At 40.0% G+C, this 10,664-nt stretch overlaps 1 protein-coding gene across 1 annotated transcript; it reads left to right on the top strand.

Annotated features, from left to right (window-relative positions):
• The first annotated feature begins 1,304 nt into the window (after positions 1-1,304).
• Positions 1,305-9,128, top strand: LOC125424847 (serine/threonine-protein kinase Nek4-like). The gene is made up of 7 exons (XM_048482285.1): positions 1,305-1,627; positions 2,538-2,645; positions 4,257-4,411; positions 5,114-5,252; positions 5,808-6,203; positions 7,339-7,392; positions 8,571-9,128. Exons 1-7 carry the CDS (start codon positions 1,376-1,378, stop codon positions 8,748-8,750), a joined length of 1,284 nt encoding a protein of 427 aa, XP_048338242.1. The 5' UTR covers positions 1,305-1,375; the 3' UTR covers positions 8,751-9,128.
• Positions 9,129-10,664: the final 1,536 nt, after the last annotated feature.

Raw genomic sequence — 10,664 nt, 5'->3', positions numbered from 1 at the left:
ATAATTTCCTCAACCTCTCTTGTTAACCATGGTGGCTTTCTTTTGGACTGGGTGCTGCCTTTTCTAACCTGTGGAACACATTCCAGCTGAGCTTTTATTACTGTGTTTTTAAATAACCTCCAAGCATCCTGGACAGTTTTGACTCTCTTGATTTTCCCTTTCAGCTTCCTGTGCACTATCCCCCTCATCTTTGAGAAATTTCCCTTTCTGAAGGCAAATGTAACTACATTAGTAGTTGCCACTTGTTCGCATGCTGAGATACTGAATCTGACAGTATTGTGGTCGCTGTTCCCTATCGGCTCAACAACACTGACTTCCTGCACCAGGTCCTGGGTCCCACATAGAATTAGATCTAGGATCACCTCTCCCCTGGTTGGTTCCACAACCATCTGCTCTAAGCTACAGTCATTTAGCATATCCAGGAATGCTCTCTCCTTACTATGACCTGAACATGCATTTTTCCAGTTTATATGGGGATAGTTAAAATCACCCATTACCACTACATTTTTGTTTTTGTTGGCCTCTCTAATTTCTTTTTCCATCTCAGAATCCTCTTGTGCACTTTGGTCAGGGGGACGATAATATATTCCTAATATTAAACTGTCCTTCACCCCTGGTATTGATATCCACAGTGATTCTGTAGGGGAACCAGCTCCCCTTGCATTGTCTATTTTATGTGACACTATGCTCTCTTTTATGTAAAGGGCAACTCCACCCCCAATGCGCCCTGTCCTATCCTTCCTATAGAGCCTGTAGCCTGGTATAACAGCATCCCACTGGTTCTCCTCATTCCACCATGTCTCTGTAATGCCCACTATATCAAAGTCCTCCTTCAAAACTCTGTACTCCAGCTCCCCCATCTTAGGTCGAAGGCTTCTACTATTAGCATAGAGACACCTGTATACCCTGTCTCTGTCCTTAACCTGGGATTTATGTGCTTTACCCTCAAGTACCCTCAAGTCTAACCTGGGATTTATGAGCTTTACCCTCAAGGGAGTTACAGCATAATCAGAAACCCATTTCCTGCTGATCCCCATCAGCTATGAGTTGTATGTGAATCCTTCTCCCAAATGTTCTGTGTCCCAGGACAACAAGACTAAGATACAGAGGAGTGCTGGGAGATCTGAACTTAATCCCAGCTGATCCGGGGGTCAGCTTCTAACAGGCTGCTGCAAATGTACTCAGTACCTGACTGAGTTGCTTGATGTAAGATGTAGTGTGTTTCACTGTTACAATTTGTGTGTTTAGGCAGCCTTATTGCATGCTTTTGCCATTATTTGTTTATTTAATTACACTATTTAGATCCAGCTTTTTTAAAAAATGTTCAAGACAGCTAAGATAGTGTAAGGGATGGACAGTGTGTGTTTCTTGTCAAATGTCAACATTTCTTAGCAGAACACCATGTGAGTGCCAATATTTTATTTTCCAGTATTTACATGAAAAGCACATCCTACACAGAGATCTCAAAACTCAAAATGTTTTCCTGACACGCTCAAATATCATCAAAGTGGGAGATCTGGGAATAGCTAGAGTGTTGGAAAATCAGTATGACATGGCTAGTACTCTCATAGGCACACCATACTATATGAGCCCTGAGCTGTTCTCAAACAAGCCTTACAATTATAAGGTAACGTATATTTGTAACTGATTATTTCTTTCATTATGCCTTTTGTTTCATAAGTCTTTTCTCAGTCACTTCTCTCACTATCCAATGAGAGGTTTACATTCTTTTCATGCATAGTTATTGTGACTGATCGGTGATTGAACGGTCAGCTTGCTGACTTTTAATGAAAAGAGGAACTAAATTAGTTCAGTCAGTATAATTTATTGTTACCCATATGCCTATGGGCTGTTATATTGCTGGGTTTTTTTTAAGCTACATTTATAGGACTGTATCCTATAAGCTTTTCCACTGATGAAAGTGGAATGACAGTCCTATATCCTGAAAGGAATTATGTTACAGGAATGTCTAACTCTAACCAATCTTGGTTTTTTTCTGTGAATAGTTATTCAGCACTGGGATGTATTGGAATTGTGAGGGGATGTATTGGAATTGTGAGAATATTGCTTTTCCAGGGCAGATCACAGCACAAATTCAAACCCTTATTAAGAACTTGTAAAGTTAAAATGTTTTATTTCCTTGGGAAGCAGTGTTTCTTTAACAAGTGACTTGGAGAGTTGCTAGGGAAATTTCATATCTCTTTTGAATTGTGACAATTCAACATCATTTTTTAAATTTTAGATTTTGATGTTTGTTAATGGTGGATTTTCTGCTTAGGCTAGCTTTGTTCATAGGTAACCTTTAATATCCAGTGATATTTATGCAATGATAAAATTTCTGACTGGACAACATACTGCAACATTAATGTTTATTTTATTATAGTTTCCTGTTTCAGCCTTAATTGTAAATGCTGCTGGTGTGATATTGTTACAAAACATTTTCAGAACATATTTTTTGCTAGGAAAGGGTGTAGTATAGATCAAATCAAATAAAAATAAATCAAAATAAATATTTTTCTTTCTTTTTACTTTTACAGTCTGATGTTTGGGCTTTGGGTTGCTGTGTCTACGAAATGGCGACACTGAAGCATGCTTTCAATGCAAAAGACATGAATTCCTTAGTTTATCGAATTATTGAAGGAAAGGTAACCTCCTAAATAATTTTTGCTATGGTAAACATGAATCATCATCCAAACACCTTCAGGCTTTGGACCAAATATTGAGCTTCTTGGGTATAGGAGTTACTCCTTTTCTTTTGTATCATGAAGTGCTCAAGATACACAGTTGACAAACCTCTTTAATGCTAAACTGGACTGCTAATACAGAAATGTATCTTTTCCAGTATAAAATCTCAGGTGTATCCTTGTTAGTTGGCAATATCATGGGTTAATACATTCATTTCAAGGTTTTGGGATTTAAACATTTGTAATTGTTGACTAGTCTTCTGGAATTTTGACAATACCCTGCCTTTCCCATAGATGCATGTGATTATGTCTACATATAATTAAAGCTTAAAGTATTTTTCCCCGGGTAAAATTAACACAGAATTTACCAGAATGCTGTACCCCTAGATTATTTTTTACTCTATGATATTATCAGTATTCATGTTAACAAAATATTGGAACTTTTCAGAAGTCAACAAAATAATTGTTCTGCAATTAACTTTTAGTATAGGAAGTAGTCCTAAACAAATGTTCTAATTACACAGTGATGGGATCCTTATTGGCTAATTGGCCCCTTCTTTTGGTTCAGCTCATGCATATGAATATGACTCTAGTGCTCATAAAAGAAAACAGCAAATCTATATCCTTCTATTCATGGGAACACATCACACAGTTGGTTTTTATGTGTGTGGGATACTAGGAGTATACTACCCACCATCTGAATTGGTGACTGATCACAGAATTAGCCCACTGGCTGTACACACCTATGATGTGTAAATATCTCTGGGGGCTTGAAAGTCCATTCCCACTCTGCTTTAGAGACTCCTATATGAACATGAACTGTTTTTTCGGAATAGAGTGTTACTGTGAGTGCACCCTCTGCTGGCCACTCCTACAGGGTAGGCCACCTTGGCCTCATAGGAGCTTGGCTATCTTTCTCGAACAAGCAACACACAACTCTGACTTTTGTTCATAAGCGCTTTACAGCACTCCTGTAAGCTTGAGCCCCTGCATCAAGCCAACTAACCTCCCTCTTTTCTTGCCTCCCTTTTATCCCTTTCAGGAGTTTCCCTCCCTCCTCCAGCTTCCTAGTGGCTGGCGAGCTGTCTGTCATGCTCTGCCAGCCTGGGACTGGCTCTTCAGCTTTCCTAGCCCTCGATTACAGCCTGGTTGAGGCTGTGCCGGCCCCACCCCATTCTCTAAGGTTGCAGTGGACTGCTAATTGCAACTTGCTATCTCCATCCTTTTCTCTGAAAGCACTGAGATTTGCTATAGCTGCCCAGGCCCTCCTGCCATTTCCCTGCAGTTTCTGCCAGCTTCTGGCTTCCTGGAGGTCCCTGCTTCTGCTAGTGAGATTGCTGGTTGTGTGAGGCTCCAGGGTCCCTGGGTGGGTGGATGACAAGGAGAGGGGTAGAACAGGATGCCTGGTGCTGGGAGTGAGCCCCATACCTGGACAGTTAATTTAAAAATATGTGCCCAGGATTGCCCATACATGTTAAAATGTGATAACGCTATTACATGCTTAATAGGCTGCAAAATTGTTTTATGATTTTTAGTAGCCTAATAATTCCTGTTGTGTCACATTTTTATCAGCTACCACCAATGCCAAAAGATTACAGTACTCAGCTGAAAGAACTAATACGAACTATGCTTAGTAAAAAGCCAGAAGAAAGACCCAGTGTGAGAAGCATACTAAGGCAACCATATATCAAGCACCAAATTGCTCTATTTTTGGAGGTCACAAAAGCGTAAGATATGTTTAAATTCTCTACCTTACCCTGTTCATAGATTCGTTTCCCCCTCAAAACCTTTGAAGAAACATCTTCCTTCCCCATAGGTTTTTGCAGATTTTTTGATCTACATGGAAAGGGGAACATCCTTGGGAATAAACAAAATCATCTTCTGCTTTTGTTCTGCTATATCTGTTGGATAAACATCTATGTTTTTGCAGAAGAGGTATCTGAAAAACAAGAATGTTTTCAGATCTCATAATTATGCATGGTTCTTGCGAGGAACTTCTCAATTCTGAAGTACAGTACTCTCTTGAATAAACTCTATTTAATTTGTGGAATTCACTGTCACTTATAGATATTCATTTTACAAAGTATAGGTATATCACTGGATATTAGCAGTGATTACAATGAATTTTCTATTTTTATTAGAGTGAGCAAAACTCCAATTGCTGGCTAGGGGAACAAGCAGGGCCTGGTTATGATATGCGGCTACCCATTGTTATAGCATGCTAGAGTAGATGGACTGTTGGCCCAACTAGGCAGTCATTAAGAATAGTCTGTTGGTGTGATGAAAAGCAATGAGATAGCAAAGATGTATGTCCCATCTGTCCATTGAGAGTTGACTCGATTGTAAGATGGGGCAAACAAAATATTTTAAACAAATAATTTAACCTTACTAATACCTAATATTTTAATCTACTTATGTTTGCCTTAAAGAAAAACATCAAAAAATCACAAGAAAATGTCTGAGTTCAAGCTCCAAAGTTCCTCTGTAACGTCAGGGAATGCTGAACTGAAAAATGGACCTAAGCTATCCCAGAAACTTCCTGATCAATACTCATGGAAATCTAAAGGAGTAAGTTATGTTTCAGCTCAATAGCTAGAATATTTGTGATAATTCAGTGGCCAATTTGTGATAATTCAGTTGCCAGTTTCGATAACATAAAAATGGGTGTGGACTTTTATTTTACACAGTATTGCAGGATATCTTTTATGCAACCATAGTCATATCTCCTAATTCTCTTTATGAAGGCTTTTGGCATGAGTTTCTATAACAGCTTGGCATTGAAAAACATGCTAGGTTAGATCCAAAGAACTGTGAGTGGATGAGAAGTAGTTGCCAGCACTGTGTTGTAAGCAACAGCAGATGGGTTAGTGCTGTGATATAACAGGAGGGTTCTATAGTAATTTTTATCCTTCTGTTGGCACAAAAACCTATGCAAACAAAACAATTGTAGATCTTGTTTCACATTTTTAAAAAGTCTTGTGTAATGTATAAAGCATACTTTTTATAAGCAGCTGATATCTTCTGTTTGTGATAAACCTAACCCTGTTGAGTTCTTGTGTTGCTTTTGAAAATAAAATTGTACATAAAAGCAATGAATTAATTCTTGATTTTTTTAACTTACAGAATGAAGAGAAACGTTTGATTAACAATAAAACCTATGAAGTTTCTTCATCAGAAAAACTGGCTCCTGAGCCTGAAAAATATATAGACAATAATGGTTTGAACAGCACAGATGTATCTATCGCAACACTGAGCAAAATGGACATAGTTATTGCTCCACTGGAAAAGATGAACTCAAAAAATGTGTATTCATTAGAGGGTAACAAAAACAAGGGTTCACATATTCCCAATGTGTCAGAGTCTGAAACAGGGGTAAATGGCCCACCACCTAAGGAAGACAGATTGCAGAAAATCACAAAGACAGATTTTCAGAATATTGTTGTTGGTGAAATAGATGATAACATTGACACCATGAAGCTTCTTCAGCCTACCTCAGAGGCCCAAAACACAAATGATCAAGTAATTATGTTATAATACATGCTTTAATAGTGGAATACATTAAAAATTGCAAAGCTCAACAAGCTGGGAGCCTGTAAGAAATTACCGCGGGGTTTCAATCATTGAATAATTTCGTCCTGATCCAGACTTCTTCCTCTAGAATACTGTAAGATCTTAGGAACTTGAACAGGCAAACAGTTGTCTCAACCCTTTTTGTTTTTCCACTGTGCCTTTTACCATCAGCTGTTTGGGAAAGGATGCGGAGATTAAATAATTACACTAGGCATGCCTAATCTTTGATCTCAGGCAATGTTTGTATGTTTAAAAAAATAATGGAGCACCTTCCTTACGAGGAGAGGCTGCAGCGTTTGGGACTCTTTAGTTTGGAGAGGAGACGTCTCAGGGGGGATATGATTGAAGTCTATAACATTATGCATGGGGTAGAAAATGTTGACAGAGAGAAATTTTTCTCTCTTCTCACAATACTAGAAGCAGGGGGCATTCATTGAAAATGCTGGGGGGAAGAATTAGGACTAATAAAAGGAAGCATTTCTTCTAGCAACATGTGATTGGTGTTTGGAATATGCTGCCACTAACCTGGATAGCTTTAAAAGGGGCTTGGACAGATTTATGGAGGAGAAGTCGATCTATGGCTACCAATCTTGATCCTCCTTGATCTGAGATTGCAAATGCCTTAGCAGACCAGGTGCTCAGGAGCAGCAGCAGCAGCAGCAGAAGGCCATTGCTTTCACATCCTACATGTGAGCTCCCAAAGGCATCTGGTGGGCCACTGCGAGTAGCAGAATGCTGGACTAGATGGACTCTGGTCTGATCCAGCAGGCTAGTTCTTATGTTCTTATTCAAGTGAGGGCTGCATGTGAGGTTTTGAGTAAGCAACCCTTTATACTGTGTCACTAAGCATTATGGATTTTTTTAACTTTCTGAAGTGGTTTGCCATTTAGTGTAGTAGGTTAGTGTTCAACAAAATGCAAGTTTTAAGCTTGCTTGAATACCCAATATTGGTTGCCTCTGTTGAATCTTAGCAATTTTTATTATGCTGTACTCTTAACTATTTTTTTCTGTCATTTAGCTAATGCATTACACTTTATTTAGTAGTTTGATCGGTGACGGTTACTGTTTTGCTCTTTCTTTCCAGAATCTGGATTCTACTGAAAAACTGTTGGCACCATGTATTCCTGTAGTAATTCTTGTAAGTGTCCGAAGTCCCTACTTCTGCAAGGCATGTGATATTCAAGCAAGTGTCCTTCTAGAGGGAATAATTTTGTAGGGGGATCTTAGGTACCCGAGTCTCCTCAATACCATAAACACAAGAATGATAGCCAACACTATGGAACACACTTTAGAAAACACGGGGGATTTGGGCTTGTAAAATGGCTGCCCCAGCCAGTTTCAGGATAAACTGGAGTTCAGTCAACAACTGTAAGTGGGAAAATTAATGTGGTGGTGAACTTGTGTTTCATAGACTGTAGACACAAACCAAAGAACTGGAAATAGTTTGTGGTCAAATTCGACATTAAATATCCAAAATAATAGTTTTATTGCACTCCTTGAAATGAGCAAATTTTATGTCAGCATTTTGAATAATAAATGGGACTATGTTCCACTTTAAGGGCATCTGTGGCAGGTCCCTTCACCCTCCTAACTATTTATGGCAGACTCAGGCAGCCTCCTAATTATATTGGGCAGGTTTTCCCACCTTTTGTATGACTGAGCTGTTTTGATGGTAGCGTACAAGGTGTTTGAAGTGTATTTGCCCAGCCTTAAGAACTCCAGAAAGGTGAAGGGAGCCTTTTTGGGCTTCCTGCACCATAAGAAAGCCCTTTGGAGGGGGCGAGGCAGCGCTGAAGCGACACTGTCCTTGCCCACTGGCCCACTCAGGATTCGTCTGTTAGAATGTAAAGGCAAAGTATAATAGGTTGGATCTAAAATGTTATGAACTCCACTATATTCACAGAATGGAATTATTCTACTGTCCTCTGCAGCAAACCATGCTCCTCATAAATCCACAGGGGCATGGAGACTGCCAAGAATAGTGGGAGGGTTTGCAGAGAAAGGGAGCAATTAGCAAAAATTCTGCCCCTCCTGCACCAGTAGACAGTGAGCTTCATTGTTGCACAAGCACTGAAGCCCATAGTCCCCCTCAACATTAGGCCTAGTAGTTGAATGGGTTTTTGGATTCCGATCTTTTGTATTTTGCATTTTTTAAGAAGGTTTAAGGAAATGCAGAATTTTTGTGTAGAAGACTGACTACATGAATGAATGTCATTTTAGTAGTAATAATAATAACAACAGAAAAGTGGTACTTATGAATTAAACATATATGTATACTTGAGTGTGGAAAGCATGTATGGTATTTTGTTTTCCTAGGATGAAGACATCAGTGGAAACCTAGCAGAAAATAGAGGTAACCTTCAGAATGAAAGCACGCATTGTTTTCAGCCCCAAGAATCTAATCACGAGCCTTCCCTGTCACGACAGCAACGGCATAAGAAAAAAGAACAATCAGAGGTCTTTTCAGAAAAGGTACCAATATTTAGAAAAACTTGACTATTTCCCCCCATCTGAATAAATAGGGTACTCTTTTCTAATTTGATTCAGAGTCAAAGGCTCATTCCGCATGGGCCAAAAACAGTGGTGTGAAAATGGTGCATAAGGGTTTAAAATGGTGTAAAAGGGTTTATATCGTTTTCACACCACTGTTTTTGACCCATGCGGAATCAGCCAAAGAGACATCAAAGTAAGTCATAGAAACAAACCTCAGTGTTTATTAGAATGTTGTGGCAGGGGCAGAGGGGGGACTGTGCCCCTGCAGTGACGGTGCCCACCCTGCTCCGGAACGCCCCCACCATGGCCCGGCTGTGCCCCTGCCACGGAAGCGTCTAGGGCGTCGTGCCCTTCCCCCCCATTGGCGCTATGTCACCGTGTTGTGAGGTTTCTGGGTTGTATGGCTGTGTTCCAGTGGTATTTTCTCTTGCATCTGCCAGCCACAGATGCAGGCAAAATGTCAAGAGAAAATACTACTGGAACACAACCATATAACCTGGAAAACCCACAACATCCTAGTGATTCCGGCCATGAAAGTCTTCAACAATACTCATTGATTACGTTGGATTATCTATTTGCAAAGAAAAAACCCTTTTATTAGTCTTTTATTAAGTTTTTCCCTTTGTTAGTACAAAGTATATTTATTATTATTATGTATTAAATTTCTAGACTACCCATCTGTTACTATATGTATTCAGCTGAGGTAGAAAAGATTTCAACATCATCATTGTGTCTCATTTTGAGAATGCCCCTAGAAAGCAGATAAAATATGCACAAAATAGGACCATATACAGACAAGGATTTTTTTTATTCTCAGATTTGCACAAGACTTTTCAAACAACCAAAAAAGAAAAAAGACAAAGGGGATATAAACATTATTTTAAAATTTATAACTGAAAATTGCAAGATTACAGTTGTTATTATGGGTGATATCTAGAAATCTTGGTAAGCAATTATACCCCTTGAAGGCAGCAATCCAAAAGAAGGCTGCCATGGGAAAAGAGACAGAGAGACTTGTGCTGGTAAGCAAGGAGAGGGAGGAGAGACCATACTGGCAAGAGAAGAGGGGCTGTGCCTAGCAGTAAGGAAGGGGGCATGTGGGGAGGAAGAGAGATCATTCAGGCATGCAAGGAGGGGCAGCACGAGAAGGGGAGAGACACAGAAGGACTGTGCTGCCCAGAAATAAGGAGCAATGGGCAAGTGAGGTGAGGGAGACTTCATGGATCCAAGTGGGAATGGTGGGCTAGTTGGTAAGGAAAAGCTCTCCTCCCAGATGGGAAGAAGTGATAGGTGGAGAGGGGGTTGAGATGATCCCTCCCCAATGAGTTCTCACACATCCTCCTCATCAGAATATAAACTGCAATTTGCTAGAAAGTACTGGTGGGAACGTGAAGCACTACAAAGCAATTGTCCTTGTTAAGACTGAGGAATATATGGACTATGGAATTGCAGAAAACTGAAAACAAAGTAATTTCAATCTTGTCCCACTTTTCTGGGTCAGTTTAGCTCCATATCTAAAGTGGGGGCCAACTAGTAACTGTATATATGTAATTAGTTTGTCTAGTTCAAACTGTTATTTATTTACTTCGTTTATACTGTGCAATTCTCCCCAATGGGGATAATTTTCACTCCGCCAACTGGCTTCCAAGGAACTGTGAGGATTGAAACCTGGATCTCCCAGATCCTAATATGACGCTGTAACCAGATGCATAGCTGGGCCATGCTGTGCCCGGTGCGCACTCTGCGTCCCCTCCCTCCCCACACACAGTTCATCATAAGTTACCTTAGTTCATCCTGAAAGTGCAGGCTGGAAAAAGTGGCCTGTTCACTTGAGGCTGAAAACGGCCTGGCGGGAACTATACTTCCCAGGCTGAACTAAGATAAATTGGGGGGGAGGCTGGGGGCGATTTTCCACTC

The sequence above is a fragment of the Sphaerodactylus townsendi genome, unplaced genomic scaffold (assembly GCF_021028975.2).
Source record: "Sphaerodactylus townsendi isolate TG3544 unplaced genomic scaffold, MPM_Stown_v2.3 scaffold_1209, whole genome shotgun sequence".
NCBI classification, from domain to species: domain Eukaryota; kingdom Metazoa; phylum Chordata; class Lepidosauria; order Squamata; family Sphaerodactylidae; genus Sphaerodactylus; species Sphaerodactylus townsendi.
This window is presented reverse-complemented; position numbering and strand designations above follow the sequence as displayed.

Excerpts from the sequence above, each read along its gene's own strand:
- LOC125424847 (XM_048482285.1), top strand. The coding sequence starts at position 1,376 with ATGTCAACATTTCTTAGCAGAACACCATGTGAGTGCCAATATTTTATT. Across the intron at positions 1,628-2,537 it reads ACAAGCCTTACAATTATAAG|TCTGATGTTTGGGCTTTGGG; the intron begins GTAACGTATATT and ends TTACTTTTACAG. Across the intron at positions 4,412-5,113 it reads TTTTTGGAGGTCACAAAAGC|AAAAACATCAAAAAATCACA; the intron begins GTAAGATATGTT and ends TTTGCCTTAAAG.